The 20734-nt window shown below is 43.2% G+C and overlaps 1 protein-coding gene across 1 annotated transcript in view; it reads right to left on the bottom strand.

The window, feature by feature from the left end:
• The window catches only part of LOC308610199 (forkhead-associated domain-containing protein 1-like), an 87919-nt gene that overhangs the window by 56883 nt on the left and 10302 nt on the right, over window positions 1-20734 (bottom strand). Inside the window, exon 2 of the mRNA XM_081259432.1 lies at window positions 11478-11684. Coding sequence (XP_081115558.1) covers window positions 11478-11684 — 207 coding nt within the window. The remainder of the gene's footprint in view (window positions 1-11477; window positions 11685-20734) is intronic.

Consider the following 20734-nt stretch of genomic DNA (forward strand, 5'->3'; position numbering starts at 1 on the left):
GAAGTGGTGACAGAATTTGACTCCAATACCTGTGCTCTTAGGACTTCTAGGTTACTCGAAGTCATGATTTATTACCTGTTTTCCATACTCACAAACGGATCTTAGACGATTGGTTAGTGAATGATAGGATATTTTCCAAGTTAAAAAAAGGAAATGAACATTAGATGGTGTGAAAAAACACAAGACATCGCATGGGCTACTTAGAAATGGGATTTTCTAGGAACACTGACAACTGTCTTATGGAAGTGTTATTCTTTCTGGTACATGCCACGCCCTGGAAGCAGCTCAGAGGACCCCAGCCTCCATCCGGGAAGACCTGTGGTATGTTCACTGCTGTACCAGAGGAGTGCTGGGGCCAGCTGGTACCCGCCCACGAGAACTGATTGTTAAATGTCCAGGAATTTTGCCAACTGGTTGAGAAACACAGCCATTAATAAGAATTAACTTACATAAATTTACAATTAAATTATATCAGAAACAATTGGTATACAAACTTAAAAGTCACCCCTTCCTAATTATTTTACTCTATTTTATTATTACCTATGCTCTTGAGGTTATTTCACTCTACTATATGTTTCTGTTGGAAATGTTACATAGTAATGCGTTACCACACCTCTCTTTCCTTCTCTGTATTCAGGGATGTGTCATTGGGAGCTGGAAATTGACCGTGGAGGGCGTATTACACCATAGAAATCAGGAAATGTTATAAATGAGGGCTTGGTTTTTAAAAAGTTTTATAAATAGGTTTAATAATGGTGGTTCATGTAGAGCTTGATTTTGTTTGTTTGTTTGTTTTGTTGATTGCCTAGACTTAAGACGGTAATGGAGAAAATGTTAACAATGCAGATTATACAAAAGCATGTTGTGTCTTAGCCGTTATGTTATGAATAGAGCAAAAAATTGGGGAAACGTTCTTCCAGTATTTAAAAATTATTATCTGATGCAGCAACAAAGTCACTCATGTCACTGATGAACATGTGAAGTTCTAACGTCTTTCTTTTTTCACTTGTATTATTCATAAATCCAAAAATCCAAAAATACCCACCAGTGCTCAGGTTGGGAACTCTCTCATTCGTCAACTGCAATGAGAAATTGGCTATGGATACAAGAGTTCACCTAAAGTCAATGAAAGCATTCTGTGAGACTCAGCTGGCTATATAGAATTTACAAGAAAGAGTACTGTATATCTTGTTACATGGAAAGACTGTGCTACACATTCTTTATATCAGTAAACCTTATGCTATGCATCCATGTACTTTACTTTTCCCAGAGAGCTGGTCATTAAATATTTACCAGCCAATTGCTGGCTGTGCTGGCACCCAGCAGAGTGCCTGCTACTCATGGTAGGTGTTCGCTGACTGAGCTGAACAGTTGGCAAATGGAGTGTAAATAAAAAGCACTTTGATTCTGGGGCTGGGATGGGGAAAACACATGCTAAGCCTGGTGCATCTTGTAACAGCAGAGAGTAAGCAAGTGCCCAAAATGAAAAGGTGGGGAGATGCTCAAGGACACAGCAAGCAATCTGAAAGAGCTCCCAGTGGCCAAGGCTGGAAGAATTTGAGTGAAGAAATATTTAATGAGTATTGGATTATAATTCAAAGTGTAAAATCAGTATACATGGATCCATACTGACATAGATACATTAGTGAGTAAATACATAAAGGAGGGAGAAGAGACCGGCTTCCTTACAGAAGAATTTAACATACATAGATGTGGAGCTTAATTCCCATGGTCTGGAAGGGCCTGGGGGGTAGGGGTGATGGTGGCGAGCAGGGACACTGACCGCAGCATGGAGGAGCCATGGACCTGGAAAGACAGAATGGAGACTAGAAAACATGGCCAGTAGATCTCAGAAGCCAGGAGAGGGTGCTACTTGGTGCCAGGACAAATGGCCTTTATCTCAACAGCTACCGGGGTGTCACCGTAACTCAGAGACGGGTAATAATTCTATGTCCCCAAGAAAAGGGTAAATCATGTACGGGGCTTCAGTGTGAGAAATCAGGGTTATACATTTAGAACACAGAACTGCCAAGTTATACATCATTTTTAGGTTTTGGAACTTAAAAGAATTAAGTCCCTTTGAGCTGTTCAGAAAAGCCATTCGTTTGGGTTTTTCCCAGCTGTGTTAAAGGAGATCTGGCCCATCTAATTTTCCCATTTTCTTGTAAATCTTCAATCTTACGGTTTTTCCTTTCCTTTCAAGTTCTAATCAGCTTCCTGGTCAGTCCATAAAATGGGAAATAGAATCTAATGAGAAAACAGCCGGATTTTTGCAAATAGCTTTTGCTACCCCTAGACTTGGCCTGCTTCAATTCGGTCTTGCCAGATAGAGAGACGGAATGAATGAATGAATGAATGATCATCAACTAAGTTCAGAGAAGGAGCAACGTGGTTCTGATTTGGTAACAAAGGGTGTGGTCTGCCAGAGGAAGCAGGACGCGGCCTGGTTCCTGACCGAGTCTGGGTTCTGTCTCAGCAGGATGCTAAGGGTTCAGCCCGCGCTCCCGTCTCCACCTCCCCCGATGTCATCTGCATCGCCTGTAGACATCTGGTGACAACACAGCCTCAGGGGTCCTTTTGTGTGAGTTTCTGCTGCAGAGGCCGAGCCTGAGGCTGTCTGCTGCCCCGTGCCCTCCACTTCACTGGTCTCGGGAAATCGCCGTTGATATAAAACACCCAGCCTCAGGAGTTCTCATCACATAAGTAAGTCCCCACGGGACCTGTAAGAGCACAGGGTAGAGGAAATCCTACAAGGTCAGGTAGGAGATGACAAAGCTTGACCAGAAAGAGGCTTTGTTCTGAAGGGCACCATACTCTCTGGTCATTCACTCAGTTGCCGGCTTCTCAACCCCCGGTACAGTAAAGCCACATCCTCCTCAAAAACGGGCCCTATTCAGAGGTCCCAGGAACGTGGAAACACCACCCTTCTTGGGGATGGACAACTAAGGCCCAGACTCTGAGCTTCTCATCACACCAGTTCACCACAGGAGAGAAATGAGCAACTCTGCTTCCTTGGAGACTGGCCTGGGACTTTTCCAATGGAAAAGTGGATTATTTGTCATTTTCCTCCTCCCAGATCCCTAGTGGCAAATCCCATTAGCAAGGCTCCACTTAGGCAATAGGAATGCTTCCTAATGTCATGGACATCTTCTTTGTTTTTGCCTCCCCCGCATCCATTTCTTCCATCTTCTGGATGGGCACCTTAATTTTTTTGCAGGGAAGACACCCTTTCCCTGACAATCCTGAGTCCATAGAATTCTGACCCTTCCACCCCAGGGGTGAGACCATAACCCAGGCCTGGCCAATCAGAGCATTCCTTGCCCCTGGCCTCAGTGATTGGTTCAGGGGAAGCCACGTGATCCAAGCCACTGTCAATGAAGATGCTGGCTCTTTCCCTGGAACTGCTACTTTGTAGGGTGCTGGGGCTGCTGGTGGCCACTTTCCTACAGGTGAGGCAAGAGTCTGTCTGAGATTGGGAAGCTAACAGGGAAGAAAGAGTCAGATTCCTGACCATGATTTGGGCGCCTGGATCCAGCTGGGCCTAAGCTGCAGCTTTTGGCCTTTTCAGTTCCATGAGCTTTTTTTTTTTTTTTTTTTTTGCTTAGGCTAGTTTTAGTTGGTTTTCTGACACTTGCAAACAATCAAATTTCCTGGACAGTATGCTTACTGAGACTTTAGCATAAGCATCACTATGTACTCAGAGTGAAAGTTGTTTTAAAGGTTATGACATGCTCAAATAAAACCCACCAGACTGTCATCATGCACCAAGTTTACCTTTCAACTTATAAAAGTAAAGCAGCATCTCCAGAGAAGAATGATTTAAGATCAAGGAATCAGTCATAAGACAAGTAGTAAAACGCTGCTTAGAGAAACTCTGATAGATAAATAGTTCTCTAGCTACAGCAGGCTTCAGACTACAAACCCCAAATTTCTGCTTCAAAAGTGACTCAGGGAAGACATTCCATAGTTTCATTTATTTCGTTTTTTGGCCTCGCCGTGCACTTGTGGGATCTTAGTTACCTGACCGGGAATTGAACCCAGGCCCTCAGCAGTGAGAGCACTGAGAGCACTGAGTCCTAACCACTGGACCACCAGGGAATTCCCAACAGTCCACAGTTTTAAAAGAAAACTTTCCAGTTGAAGAAACAGGTAAAATTTATAATATGCATCTGTTGTATATATAATATGTTAATGTCTAGTACATTTATCAGATCCATGTCAATGTAATTATATTATTACTATATTTGCAAATGCATATATATGTGTATGTATATTTAGAACCACATATTTCCAGCTCTTTTTTAAAGAGGTATTGAAAAGCCTGTTCAAAATTTAGTTTTCCAGCTTGTCTGTTTTTTCTTATTCCTCAGTAAACTTAAGCAACTAACCAGCACATTTCCTGGCACACAGTAAGGCTCTATCTGAGTGAGTTCTTTCTCCCCAGCTCCCCCCTCTATTTTAAGTTCTTCTTTTAGAAACCAAGTCAAATGAAAGAGGCAGGACTGCATAGTGTTACAGGCAGAGGCTGGTCAACGTTTTCTGTAGAGCCAGACAGTAAGCATTTCCAGCCCTGTGGGCCATAGGATCTGCCCAGCTTACTCTGCCATTGTAGCCGACAACACAGGCAATACTGAAATGAATGGGATGGCTGTGTTCCCAGGAAACTTTACAGAAACAGGCGATGGACCGCACTTGGCCCTGGGCCATAACCTGCCGACCTCGGGTTAAGACCTTGGGATCCGGCATCACACAGACTCTGGTCCGGCTCCCGGCTCTGCTCCGTCTCTGGGACCCTGACGAGTGTGTCATTTCTGTGCCTTGTCTGTAAGACACAGGGATACCAACAGCCATTTCTTAGTCTGTGAGAAGTGGGTGAGATAGTGCACGTGAAATGCTGGGAACACTTCCTGGTCCATAATAAATGAGCATAAAACATTAGCCACCAGGTGTGATCACCATCGTCAAAAAAGGAGAAGAAAGGGCGCAACTGAATGTGTCCAGGAACGGCAGCAATATCCCTGGTAAAGAGTTAGTGGGTGGACTTCCCTGGGGGCGCAGTGGTTAAGAATCCGCCTGCCAATGCAGGGGACAGGGATTCGAGCCCTGGTCCAGGAAGATCCCACATGCTGCGGAGCAACTAAGCCCATGGGCCACAACTGCTGAGCCTGTGCTCTAGAGCCCGCGAGCCACAACTACTGAGCCCGCGTGCCACAACTACTGAGCCCGCGTGCCACAACTACTGAAGCCCACACACCTAGAGCCCATGCTCCGCAACAAGAGAAGCGACTGCAATGAGAAACCCGCGCACTGCAACGAAGGGTAGCCCCCGCTCGCCGCAACTAGAGAAAGCCCGCGTGCATCAACGAAGACCCAACGCAGCCAAAAATAAATAAACAAAATAAATAAAATAATTAAAGAAAAAACAGTTAGTGGAGCCAAGGACTTCCCTGGCCGTCCAGTGGTTAAGACTCCACGCTTCCAATGCAGGTGGTGCAGGTTTGATCCCCGGTTGAGGAAGTAAGATCCGGCGTTAGTGCAGCCTAAAAATAAGTTAGTGGAGCCAAACAAGCAAGGAAGCCAGGTAACTGAAAATGCATTTTCTTCTATTATCAGTGGCTTTCGTTTTTACCCACATAATGAATCATCCCCTGTCAGCGTGTGAAATTACAGGTTGGACTGCGAATTGCAAGACCTTCCTTAACCGCTGGGCAGTGAAGGACCTGCCTGGGCTCTCACGGCCCCACGATGCTTCGTGCTATTAGGAAAAGCCTCCAAAAGACTCAGGAGAGCTGGCTTTTAATCCTGGCTCTGGATCTATAGGACTGATGCCTAACCTTGGGGAAGTCGCTGAAACTCTCTGAGCCTCAGTTTATGCCATGATAGGGGTGGTCCCAGGGACCTCTATAAAAACAACTGAAGGGGGAAAGGGGACCTGGGATTAATGAGTAGCTCCTTGGCAGAAATTGGAAATTGAAGCTCAGAAAGGTAAATTCAGTTGAAGCTGGCATTTCAACTTGGGTCCATCCAACTCCAAAGCCCTTGCTTTCTGGATTGTGTTCTGCAGAGCTTCCCCATTAAAGCAGCAAGGAATATTGGCCGACAGAGGGCGCGCTTCTCACAAGACAGAACGTCATGACATTGCAGGGACAGAAGACAGTATCCAGGAGCCAAGTGGGAGAGCCTGGCTGGACTGGGAACAGGGCAGAGCAGGCTACAGGGAAGGCCAGACACAGGCAGTCATGGGGATGGGGGCTGCCGACAAGGAGCTGTCAACCCCCTCATGGAACAACTCGGCACGTCATTTGTGGCCCCTGGCTTCCTTTTTCATTGTGGCCATTTCCATCTGTTTTGCCGTATTTCAGAACAGAGAGAGACATGATTGATACATATGGGTGACGTGGGTTTCCTTACTCAGCTGCCTTGTAAGAACGGCGCCACTGTGACTAGCACAACTTGTTTCCACACCTCCTTTCCCAGAGCTCAGAAAGCACGAGTAAAGGCAACAACCAACAAAACCCACAACACGGCGGCACACCTGACTCTGGGACTTCAATTTCCCACGCCTGGTGCCAAGACTCTATGGGATTAATCAACGGTTGCTTCAGGGCATTGCAGATGGCCCTGCGGGTTATGTCCTGCACAACTTCAGTGGGCGCCATCCACATGGACTACGTTGTGAATGGTGACCCTGGAGCTGTGCAACATGGCAGCCCTAGGTAATACTTTGATGAGAGAGCTATAATTTACACAGTATGGTCCTGGGGGCTTCCCTGGTAGTGCAGTGGTTGAGAGTCTACCTGCCGATGCAGGGGACACGGGTTTGGGCCCCGGTCCGGGAAGATCCCACATGCCGCAGAGCGGCTGGGCCTGTGAGCCATGGCCGCTGAGCCTGCACGTCCGGAGCCTGTGCTCTGCAACGGGAGAGGCCACAACAGTGAGAGGCCCGCGACCACAAAAAAAAAAAAAAGGATGGTCCTGGGCACAACCTGGCTGCCAATGCACTTTGTCAAACAAGAGTTTTTCTTTATATTTTTCCATCTTGTATGTTATTCTATGGGTAATTTATCTGCAAATGTATTTGTCTGCTAGCGGGGGCAGGTCTTTGGAGGTTTCCCTGTCCATAAGGACACTTACAAAGGAGGCATCTTGGCTGCTCCATGCTGGTTTGCTTGACTCTAAAGCTGAGGGTTATCATGTGCTTATTAGGTGCCAGACGCTGGACTAAGCAATTTACGCACTTTGCCCACTTAATTCCACAGTCACTCAAGGTGGTAGGAACTATTGTTACAGGAGTGGGGACCGAGGCCCTGAGAGGTAGATGATTTGGGCACGTCCAGTATAAAAGCCGGTCAAGAGCAGGGCTGGGACGGCGCTGGAGTCAGCCTGACCTCAGGGCACGTGCTCTAACCACTGAGACATCTGCAAACACATCTGGATTCCTAACCGCCCGCACCTCCCCCGCCTCCCCCAGTAAAATGCCGTCACACCCTCCTCTACTGGTTAGGGTCACCACAAAGCCTGAAATAAATGCTTTCATTTGGGAACTCTTTGTCGGGAGAAGAACAGTTCTCATCATACTGAATCTGTATGATATCAGGGCAGTCCTCCGTGGAAACTCCATCCAAGGAGGAAACACAGCGCCCTCACCACGGACCCCAAAATCAATTGGAAACAAGAATAGGCCGGAAGCAAGACGGCCACGAATTTTTTAGAAAAACTGGGCTTCAAAATATTTGATGAGAGATGCTCTTCAATACCTCCCCCTTTTTCCCCTCTTCCTTTCTCTTCTTTTAAATAGCCAGCAGCTTGGGATCATCAGGAAGTGGAATTTGTAGGAAGGTGTCAGTCAGTCCACAGGCCGCCCTCACACAGACGCTGCAAAGGACCCCTCCATGAATATGAGCGTCATGGATGGAAGCTTCTCAAGCTGGGGACGCCCCGGCAGAGAGCACTTTTGAGAAGATGGGGCTGTGGAGAGTCCTGCAAAGTGCCCTGGGCACAGGCCAGGGGAACGCTTGTGCAGCTGCCTGCAGTCAACCGAGGAATGAAGCAAGGTGCAAGTGCGTGTAGGAATAAGAATTGAAAAAATCCGTGTATATTCGAGTGACCGTGAGAGTATGCTTTCCTCGGTGTGAAAACCAGTCAAGGCTACTGCTCCAGCTAGCATCAGACTAAATGGTTTTCTCCCCTCCTTTTTCCGCAAGTGGGGATAGTGTTTAATTTGCACTGACTAGCTGTGTGGCCCTGGGGAAATTACTTAACCTCTCTGAGTTTCGGATTCCTTTTCTGTCAAATGGGGATCATGGGAGAACCCATCTCATAGGTTGCTATGAGCGTGAAATAAGGGAGAGCAGGTGAATTGCTTAGCACAGTGCTGTTCACGTCAGTGATTCCTCCTGCTGCTCTCCTGGTTTCTCTTCTTACAAAGCATCTTCTTCCGTCTTATCTACTCAAGGTTAGAGGTCGTCATCACTTTTTCCCACAATTATATAAGAAGCACCTTGTAAAATAAAGTCCCCATTCCATAGTTGTACACCCGTGTGCATAACAAACTTACTCAAAATGGCCAAAAGGTGGAAGCAACCCAAGTGGCCATGGATGGATGAACAGGTAAACAAAATGTGGTGAATCCATACAATGAAATATTCAACTGGAATGAACCATGAGGATATCATACTAAGTGAAATAAGATGGTCACAAAAGGACAAACAGTGTAAGATTCCATTTATATGAGGAACCTAGAATAGTCCAATTCACAGACACAGAAAGCATGGTGGGAGGGGAGGAAGGAAGCAGGGGGTTTGATGTGATGGGCATAGAGTTTCAGTTTGGGAAGATGAACAAAGTTCTGAAGATGGATGGGGGTGATGGCTGCACAACAGTGTGAATAGATTTAATGCCACTGTGAACTGTACACTGAAACATGGTTAAGATGGTAAATTTTATGTGTATTTTACCATAATTTTGAAAATTAAAAGTTAAAAACAAACCCCAAAATGAAATACCTCCAAGGTTTCTCCGAGGTTTGGGGTGATAGAAATGGAGGAAAATGTTCTGAGAGCAGGTTGTGGTGATGGCTGCACAACTCCATCAATATATTCAAATTGATTGAATTGGACACTTCAAATGGGTGAAGTTTCTGTTATGTAAATTGTACTTCAGTGAAGCTGTTAAGAGCAAGCAAGCAAACAAACACATGCTGTGATGGGGAGGAAACTTTGGAGGATGAAGGAGCTGTTCACTGTCTTGATTGTGGCTATGGTTTCACAGGTGTACCCATATGTCAAAGCCCATCCACTTACAGACTTTAAACATGTGCTGTTTATTGCATGTCAATTATATCTTAATAAAGCTGTGTTTTAAAAAGGCAGAAGAGTATTCCATATATAACGAACTCCTTATAATATATTAAACTCCTTAGAATATATTAAACAATATAATTTATTAAACAATGCCCCCTTTGGATGGAAATTTAGGTTTCAAATTTTATGCCCCTATAAATAATAGTTCAATAAATATCTTTGTAGGAAAAAAGAAGAAAAAAATGCAGATATTGTTTGCTGCTCCCCCTCTTCTTCTCCCCACGGGCAAGCCACAACGTCAGAATTTCCCAGGGAGGGGGCCTGGGAACCTGTAATTTGACTGAACATTCCTGAAAAATTCTTGGAATCAGACATGTTGGGGCACATTGAATCAAACTTCATGAACTTGGATTTTCAGGCTTGGGAGTGTGAAATCCCCTTTTCTTTGATCCCTAAAAAATTCTGTAAGTGTTCCATACAAATGATTCTAAATTTCGGTTTCCCTCCTATTGGCGGTGCATCAGAATCATCAGGGAGCTTGTGAGAATGCATATTCCCAGGCCCTACTCCCAGGGAGGATGTGTATGGTTGCCAGATTTCGCATAAATAAAGAAATGAATAAATCAATATATAATAAACTATAGGGTGTCCGTTAAATCTGAATTTCAGATAAACACCAAATAATTTTTTAGCATAAATGGTTCCTTGCAATAGTTGAGCCACACCTGTACATAACAATTATTTGTTGCTTATCTGAAATTCAGATTTAACTGGGTGTCCTGTATTTCATCTGGGAATCCTAAGTATGAGTCCTCAGGCCTGGGGTGAAGCCCAGATCTGCACTGTTGGTCTGCTCCCCACGTGCTTCGGACGAGGGGGATCCTTAGAACCCATGTTGAGAACCCCTGATCAGGTCAACACCTTCTATGTCAGGAGCCCCTCCTCAGGGCGGCCAGTGGATCCCAGTGCATCCCACAAGTGAGCACACTTTAATGTTGGTCCAAGGAGGAAAAGGGGGCTGAGAAGCAGCAGGAGAAAACTGTCCCAGGTTTTCAAAGCCAAACGTGGTGGATGCAGTGTCACGGGCCCTGCAGCCTGAGGGACGGTGCTCATCTTCTCTGAGTGAGTATTTAAGGCTGCCTAGTGGACCCACACCCCAGGATTCTGTCTAGATTCTCTAAACTTTATTTATTTATACCCAGCCTCGTCCCAGAAAGGACTTTAAGCCTCGGAGGTCTCAGTCCATGCAGGGTTCTTGGTGCTGGGGAGTGAGGTTAACACGCCGTCTCTCTGGGACACACACGACAGGTATTAATAGTGTGCTCACCACGAATGGGCATTATTCTGGGAGCTTTACAATGATAACCATCTCATTTAGCCCTCGAGATAAGCCTGCAAGGTCATTGCTGTCGTTGGCCCCATTTTGTAGATGAGGAAATCGAGGTTCCGAGGGGTCCAATGGTTTGTGCAAGAGCGCACCGAGTAGGCCAGTGGCAGAGCTGGCGTTCTGACCCAGGACTGTGTTGCTAACCAGCCCCCATCCTGCCTCCCTACTGAACCAGATACTTCTTGTCACTGAGCTTTGCTGGGCGAATTTTGGGTTACGTTCCGCTTAACCTGGGGCCATACTTTAGGTCCTGATCCCGGGAACATTTCTGATCCGGTGTGATAACAGCTGGCAGGCCTTGAGCGTCTACTCTGGCCAGAGACTTTGACTTTTTATACATAGATACTCTCTCAACGCCCTGCACCGCTGAGAAGACCCAGACCCAGGCATACAGAGAAGCCTGGCCGAGGTCACAAAGCTAGGAAGTTGCAGAGCACTGATCTGCCTAAAAAGGAAGCATCCATCTCTGCATCTTCAAAAGCACACACTTGCTTTCCACCTCCCCTCGCCAAGCTTCACTTTTCAGGAAAACGCTCTCGCTCCGGGCTGGTCGCTAGGCAACCCTTGCATGTAATTCCACGAAATGCCCAGGAGAGGGCGCGAGGACTCGCTCTCCCCGGGCACCCACGCGATGGGGCTGAACTTCGCAGAATCGCGAAAGGAAGAGTGACGCGCTCCAGACGAACTCCACCTGTGGCCGTACCCGAGCCCTAGGCTGCACAGAAGGTGACACAACACGGCACCTCTGCACCCCACCCCACCCCACCCCCGCAGGGGCCTGGACTCACCGAGGCTGGGTTTTCGATGACCAGTTCGTAGGTCAGCCCTCTGGACCCAAACCTCAGGATGTCTCCGGGTAGGAGCTTCACAGCCACGTTCTGAATGTGGCACTCATTGACGAACGTGCCGTTGCAGGAATTGAAGTCGTGGAGAACAAAGCTGCTTTCGGCCTCATTATATTCAATGAGTGCGTGATGGTTGTCGACGTCTGCAGACTGAAATGCAGAAGGGGGACAGTCAGAGCCAGCAATAACAGGAATAACAAGGAATAACTAGTGCCACTGACACTGGGGGCCCCAATGTGCTAACCACTTCATCTGGCTGGACAGTCACTGCAATCCTCATTTTAAGAGGAGGATGCTGAGGGTCAGAGAGGTTAAGTGACTTGCCTAAGGCCACACAGCTAGTGAGTGGAGGGTCACCAGACCCTGACAGCAGACCCAGAATAGATGCCCAGTTTTGGGGTAGGGCGTCAGGCAACACAGAGGCAAGAGGGAACTCGGGGGGAATTGGCCAGGAATGGCCACTTGATAGTTCTCTGATCCCATGCCAGTATCCTTTTGGTTGTCCCGAGTGGCAAGACAGCAGAAATGGCCCAACACAAACCAGAAAGGTCAGTTGGCAAGTGACAACTGTCCATTTACTGCAAGTGTTAAAGTTAAGGGGAGGTTTTGTAATAATTGTTGTTTGTTCTATTCATTTTTAAAATAACATGTTTTTTGTAATAATGCAGAAAATGAGAACTAGAGAAAAACACAAAGAAGACATAAAATCACTTAGACTCCCATCCCCCAGAGGCAGGCACCGAGAACACGGTGGTTCACATCCTTCCAGTCTTTTCTCTATGCTTACAATCTTTTTAAAAAGTTTAAACACAATTGAGCTCACACCACGAAACATAGTTTTATAACTACCTTTTAAAAGCCTTGGTGTACAATGAAGGTTTTTCCCATGTGCTTAATTCTTACTGTTGCTTCTTAAAAGCTAATCAGAATTTATCTAACCAAAGATGATCTATTTTTCAATAGGGGCCCTGGTGTGACCACATTTCCCTCAAAAGAGAGAGACCCCAGACAGTGATTTGTCAGTGGCGTCAGAAACCTCCTGTGTAACCACTTTAATAAGAAGAATGAGCAAAACTCAGCACCAAGGAGGAAATATCACATCCCCCCCTGGCCCCGGCGCCCTGGACTATGGTCTGCAGGGCACGTGCGAAGTCCTCTGTCTTCTCAGGACACTGCCTATGAGCCATCCACTCCAGCCTGAGACTTTGCAACTATTTTCTAAGTCACTCTTCTCAGAGTGCCTCACCCAACTTTCATAGAGAGTACTTGGACTTAGAAATCTATACTAATGTCCCACAATATAATTATAACCTATAGCTTATATTAATAATAGCTTATAGTATATGAATAGATAATAATATAACTGCATATATTAGTAGAATATATTAATGACACATTATGTGTAATTACACAAATGCCAGGAAATTTGTGCTTTACTGCATTATCCCGTTTCATCTTCACAATAATTCAAAGGGATACTTCCTCATTTCAAAAAAATTTATTTTTTATTGAAGTCTAGTTGATTTACAATGTTGTGTTAGTTTCAGGTGTACAGCAAAGTGATTCAGTTATACATATATATAATATCTATTCTTTTTCAGATTCTTTTCCATCACAGGTTACTGCAAGATATTGAATATAGTTCCCTGTGCTGTACAGTAGGTCCGATAGTTACTCATTTCTTAGATGAGGAAACTGAGGCATAGAACGATTAAGTGTGCCCACAGCCAGCCACTTTGACTCGCTTGGCTTGTTCCCAGGTTTGCCTGATTCAAATGACTGTGCCTTTACCCACTTTTCAAATTCCTACCAAACACTTTGGCACTTAAAATACTGAAACACAAGAAGAAAGCAGGAGTAGCTCTATTAATTTCAGGCAGAGCCAACTTCAGAGGAAGGAAAGTTATCAGGGATAAAGAGAGGCGATACATAGTGATAAAGGGGTCGATTCTCCAAGCAGACATAACAGTCCTTCATTGTATGTACCCAACAATAGAGCATCAAAGTATGGAAGGCAAAAACTGATAGAACTGCAAGGAGAAGCAGATGAATCCATCATGGTAGCTGGAGACCTCAACAGCCCTCTGTCAGTGACGGGCAGACCCACCAGGCAGAAAATTAGGAAGAATGAAGTTCAACTGAACAGCACTACCATCATCTGGATCTAACTGGCAACCACACAGCTTCATCCCACAGCAACAAAACACACATCCTTCTCAAGCTCCCATGGAACATTCATGAAGCAGACCACATTCCAGGCCACAAAATATACCTCAACAAATGTAAAAGGATAGAAATTATGCAAAGTACGTTTTCAGAACACAATGGAATTAGGCTAGAAACCAATACCAGAAAGACAGCTGGAAAATCCCCAAATATTTGGAGATTAAACAACACACCTCTAAATAACAGATGGGTCAAGGAGGGAGTCTCATGGGAAATAAAAATTTATCTTGAGCTAAATGAAAATGAAAATACAACCTATGAAAATTTGCAAGATGCAGTGAAAGCAGTGCTTGGAGGGAAGTTTATGGCATTGAAGGCATACATTTGAAAAGATCTAAGCTTCCACCTTATGAAACTAGAGAAAGAAGAGCAATATAAGCCTACCACAAGCACAAGAAAAGAAGCAATGAATGAAATAAAAAGCAGGAAAACAATAGAGAAAAGTCAGCAAAATAAAGAGCTGTTTGGTTTTTTTTTTTTTTTTTTGTAAAGATCAATAAAATTGACAAACCTCTAGCAGGATAACCAAGAAAAAAAGAGAGAAGATACAAATTACTCAAATCAGAAATGAAAGCGATGGCATCACTACTGATCTCATGGACACTGAAGGGATAATAAAGGAATATTATGAATAATTCTATGCCCACAGATTTTATAAGTTAATGAAGTGGACCATTTCCTTGAAAGACACAATCTACTGAAACTCACACAAGGAGAAATAAATACTCTGAATAGACTCATATCTAGTAAAGAATTTGAATCAATAATGAATAACCTTCCAAAATGGAAAGCACCAGGCCTGGATGGGTTCACTGGTCAATTCTATCAAACATTAAGGAAAGAATGATATCAGTTCTAAATAATCTCTTCCAGAAAATAGAAGAAGAGAGAACACTTCCCAGCTCATTCTGTGAGGCCAAGCTTATTCTAATAGCAAAACCAGATAAAGATATTGCAAAACAGGCAAATTGCAGACCAATACCTCCCATGAACATAGATGCAAAATCCTCAACAAAATATTAGCAAATTGAATCCAGTGATGTATAAAAAGACTTCTACACCACAGTCAAGTGGGATTTATTCCAGGTATGCAAGGCTGGTTCAACATTTGGAAATCAATTAATGTAATCCATCACATCAACAGCGCAGAGAAGAGAAATCGCATTATCATAACAGTAGATGCAAAAAGAGCATTTGACAAAATTAAACACCATCCATGATAAACTAACAAACCACCAAACCACCACAACAACTCTTGGCCAATTAGGGATGGAGGGGAACTTCCTCAACCTGATAAAGTACATCTATAAAAACCCTAAAGCTAACGTCATATTTAATGGTGAGAACCTAGAAACTTTCCAATTAAGATCAGGAATAAGGTGAAGATGTCCCCTTTCACCACTCATTTTCAACATTGTACTGTATGTCCTAGCTAATGCAACAAGGCAAGAAAAGAGAATAAAAGATAGATTGGGAAGGAAAAAGAAATCTTCTTTGGTGAGGTGTTTGTTCAGATCTTTTGCCCATTTTGCAGATGGCATGATTGTCTATGCAGAAAATCCCAAAGAACCGACAGAAAGCCCTCCTGGAACTAATGAGCAATTGTACCCAGGTGGCAGAATACATGATTAATATACAAAAGTCAATTGCTTTCCTATATACCAACAATGAACAAGTGGAATATGAAATTAAAAACACAACACCATTTACTTTAGCACCAAAAAAAAAAAAATGAAGTACTTAGGAATAAATCTAACAAAATACTTAGCTATATGAAGAGGTATATGAAGAAAACTACAAAATATTGATGAAAGAAATCAAAGTAGTCTAAATAAATGAAGAGATATTTCATGCTTATTTGAAATTCCTTAATGATATATGATGTTTAACATCTTTTCATATGCTTATTTGACATCTGTAGATTTTCTCTGGTGAGGTGTCTGTTGAGCTCTTTTGCCCATTTTTAAGTTGGGTTGTTTGGTTTCTTATTGTTGATTTTTAAGACTCATTTATATTGTTTATTTATTTATTTTATTGAAATGTAGTCGATTTACAATGTTGTATTAATTTCTGCTGTACAGCAAAGTGATTCAGTTATACATATATATACATTCTTTTTAAAATATTCTTTTCCATTATGGTTTATCACAGGATATTGAATATAGTTCCCTGTGCTCTACAGTAGGACCTTGTTGTTTCTCCATCCTGGATGTAACAGCTCACATCTGCTAACCTCAACCCCCCACTCCGTCTCTCCCTCAACCCCCTCCCCCTTGGCAACCACAGTCTGTTCTCTATATCCATGAAGACTCATTTATTTTGGATACATGCTTACAGCATCTTTATTCATAACTGCCCAAAACTGGAAGCAACCAAGATGTCCTTTAAAAGGTAAATGGATAGACAAATTGTGGTACATCCATACAATGAAATACTAGTGATAAAAATAAATGAGTTATCAAATAACAAAAAAGACATGGAGGAATCTTAAATGCATATTGCTTAGTGAAAGAACCTAGTCTGAAAAGGTTACATACCGTATGATTCCACGTGTATGAAATTCTGGAAAAAGTAAAACTATAAGGAGAGTAAAAGATCAGTGCTTGCCAGGGGCACAGGGGCTCTGGGGCTCAGGATGAAGAGGAGGGGCACAGGGGATTTCAGGGCAGTGAAAATATTTTTTATGATACTGTAATGGTGGATACTTGTCACTATACATTTGTCAAAACGAAAGAACGTACAACGCAAAGAGTGAACCCTAATGTAACCTATGGACTTAGTTAATAATAGCATATCAATATTGGTTCATCAGTTGTAACGAATGTACTGCACTAATGCATGAGGTTAATAATAGGGGAAACTGTGTGTATTGGAGGGGTGGATATATGGGAACTCTCTGTATTCTCTGCTAAAATTCCTGTAAACCTAAAACTGTTCAAAAAAATAAAGTATTAAAAAAAATGAAAACACATTAGCTCTTTGGAAAATGTCACCCACATCATCTTCATCACCATTGCCATTGATCTTTGTGTCCTTTGAACCTTTGATAACCCACGAATGAGAGAAATTCTGTCTGTGACATTTTGTTTGTCTCTTGCCAGGCTTCACTGCGTTCAGTTCCTCAAAAACTGTCAGGCCATTATTAAGAACTCAAAGCAAGCAGGAAGTTTTCAATGACTCCACAAAGTTGGGTGAGCCTCTACCACATGTTAGGCCAGGAGACAGCTTCCTAGTTCGGCCCTATAATATCACTCGCTCCCTTTACTTGGAAAATTGCTAAATGCTGCTGCTGGACAGACGCCCTGCTGCTAATACAGACTGAGTCTATAAGCCCCAGCCTACTGAGCTGTCCCACTATGAGATGAACTGTTATTTATTTATTATTATTTTTATTATTATCCTTATCCTCCTCTAACATATTTTGAGGGCTTCCTGTGAACAGGGCCCTGCTGAAGCATTTTGTGTGCATTTTTACCATTTAATCTGCATGACAGCCCTAAACAGGGACTCTATTGTTATCTCCATCTTAGAGATGAAGAAGCTGAGACTCAAAAGGTGAAGTGAGAGGACAGCATCACCTGATCCCAAACCCAGACAAGGACACGACAGGACAACCACAGACCAGTATCTCTTGTGAACACTGACGCCACAGTCCTCAACCAAACAGGAGGAAACCGAATTCAACAGCACGTTAAAAGGATCATACACTATGACCAAGTGGCATTTATTCTTGGAATGCAGACTTGATGGTTCAACATATGAAAATTAATCCACGTAATACATCACATTAACAGAAAGAAGGAAAAAAATGATCATCTCGATGGACGTACAAAAAGCATTTGACAAAATGCAACACTCTTTCATGATAAAAGCACTCAACAAACAGGGAATAGAGGGAAATTACCTCAACATAATAAAGGTCAAATATGAAAGGCCCACAGGTAGCATCATACTCAAAGGTGAAAGACTGAAAGCTTTTCCTCTAATTTCAAGAATAAGATAAGGATACCTGCTTTTGCCACTTCTATTCAACAAAGTACTGGAAGTCCTAGCCAGAGCAATTAGGCAAGAAAAAGAAATAAAGACATCCAAATTCGAAAGGAAGAAGTCAAATTATCTCTGTTCACAGGCAACATGATCTTACATGTACAAAATCCTAAAGAGTCCATGAAAAACCACAACCCTCTTAGAACTAAAAAATACCATTCACTAGCAAAATCGTAGGACACAAAATCAACACACAAACATCAGTTGTGTTTCTATATGCTCACAATGAACAATCTGAAAAGGAAGTTAAGAAAATAATTTCATTTACAATAGCATCAAAATGAATAACATATTTTGGGATAAATTTAACCAAGGTGGTAAAAGATGTGTACACTGAAAACTACAAAGTGCTGCTGAAAGAAATTAAAGACACAAATAAATGGAAAGACACCTTGTATTCGTGGGTTGGAAGACTTAATATTGTTAAGATGTCATTACTACACAGCAGGATCTACAGATTCAAAATCCCAACAGCAGTTTTGGCAGAAATAGAAAAATCCATCCTAAAATTCATATGGAATCTCAGTGGACTCCAAATAGCCAAAATACTCTTGAGAAAGAAAAGCAAAGCTGGAGGTCTCACACTTCCTGATTTCAAAACTTACTGCATACAAAGGTACAGTAATCAAAACAGTGTGATACTGACATAAGGTCAGGCACATAGGCCAATAGAATAGAATAGAGAGCACAGAAATAAAAGTTTGCATATATGGTCCAATGATTTTTGACAAGGGTGCCAAGATTATTCAATGGGGAAAGAACAGTATTTTCAACAAATGATGCTGGGAAAGACTGCAAAAGAATTAAGTTGAACTCTTACCTTACACCATGTATAAAAATTAACTCAAAGTGGATCAAAGACTTAAACAGAGTCTAAAATTATAAAACTTTTAGAGGAAAGCACAGGAGGAAAGCTTTATGACATTGGATTTGGCAATGCATTTTTGGCTATGATACCAAAAGCATAGGCAGCAAAAGTAAAAATAGATAAATTCAACTATATCAAAAATTAAAACTTCTGTGAATCAAAGGACACAATAAATAGGGTGAAAGGCCATCTAGAGAATGGGAGAAAATAGTTGCAAATCACAAATCTGAAAAAGGGTTAATATGAAGAATATATAGAGATCTATAACTCAACAACAACAACAAAAAAGAACCCCCAAATAACTTGATCAAATATGGGCATAGAACTGGAATAGACATTTCTCCAAAGAAGATATATAAATGTCCAACAAGCATATAAAAAGATGCTCAACATTACTAGTCATTAGGGAAATTCAAATCAAAACCACAGTGAGATACCACCTCATACCCATTAGGATGGCTACTATCAAAAACAAACAAACAGCAACAGAAAATAACAAGTGTTGGCAAGGATGTAGAGTAGGGGAACACTTATGTACCGCTGAGAATGTAAAATGGTGCAGCTGATATGGAAAACAGTAGAGCGGCTTCTCAAACAATTTAGAATAAAATTATCATATGATCCAGCAAGTCCACTTCCGGGTATATACCCCAAAGAATTGAAAACAGGAACTTAAAGAGTTATTTGTACACTCATGTTTATAGTAGCATTATTCACAATTGCCAAAAGGTGGAAGCCACCCAAGTGCCCACTGACTGATGATTGGATAAGCAAAATGTGGTCCATCCATACAGTGGAATAGTATTCAGTGTAGGAGGAAGGAAATTCTGACACATGCTACAACATGGATGAACTGTGAGGACATGATGTGAAATAAGTGTCACAAAAAAGCAAATTTTGTATGATTCCACTATGTGAGGTACATAAAGTAGTCAAGCTCATAGAAACAAAATAGAACGGGGGTTGCCAGGAGCTGGGGAAGGGGAAACGGGGAATTGTTGTTTAATGGGTACAGTTTCAGTTTTGCAAGATGAAAAATTCTGAGGCTGGTTGCACAACAATGTGAATAACTTACAAGTACTGATCTGTACACTTAAAAGTGGTTAAGACGGTAAACTTTATAGGTATTTTACCACGATTTAAAAAATGGCTAAGATGAAGGGACTCACTCAACATCAGGATGCTGGCCCAGGGCAATGTCAGGGTTTGAACCCAAGTCTAATTCCAAAACGTGTACCTTTGATTTGTACCCTGTGATTTTCAGAGTAGAGAGTGATTTAATAATGAGAGAGGAGACAGGCAGGACCTAATATACAAAACAAGTGCATTTTTTAAGGCTCCTGCATTGAAAATGTCTTTAAAAAGTATATAGTGAGTCCATAAAATATTGAGACGTTTCAACTTCTATTAACAATGACCATCTGCTCTGATGACCCCTGTGCTTTAAGGAAGCCTCCTCGGGAAGCTGACTTAGTTATGACATTGCCCTGAGGTTCACTGACATTGTCACTTAGGTTCGACGTGTACCTGGAACCGTCCTTTGGAGCTAGGTTTCAACCTTGCATCACCTGGCACTGGGAAGCCCCATCTCAGACCATAACCTCCCACTCCCGGCCTTCCTTATCCTCTGTCTCGTCCTCTCCTTGAGTCACGTAGCCTTTGCTCCCTGTTTGCTCCCTAGGGGTAATGCCCTATGCTCAACCAGCCTGGGCCCTGTTCAAGCTCACCAGCTCCTTCAAGCCCATCCCGGCCCCCAAACCCTCCTGCCACCCTCACACTTCTGTCCTGAGGCTGGCCCAGTGCCCTTTGGGCCCCCCAGCCAGCAGGTCCCTGCTCTCAGGCTTTTCATTCTACTTTGACAACAGCCTCCTAGGTCTTCACCTCCTGCACCTGCCTGCATCCTCCGTCTGCTTCTCCCGACCCTCCTCCATCCCTTTACACGGCGCCCTCTGCCCAGCAGGCCCACCTGTGCGGCTACATCCATGGGCTGATGGGCTCCTTGTGTCTGGTTTCTGGTTGGGTTTGGCCAATGGGGGGGTTAGAGATCAGAGCAGGGAGG

The sequence above is a fragment of the Mesoplodon bidens genome, assembly GCF_964165515.1.
Source record: "Mesoplodon bidens genome assembly, contig: HAP1_SCAFFOLD_116, whole genome shotgun sequence".
Lineage (NCBI taxonomy): Eukaryota > Metazoa > Chordata > Mammalia > Artiodactyla > Ziphiidae > Mesoplodon > Mesoplodon bidens.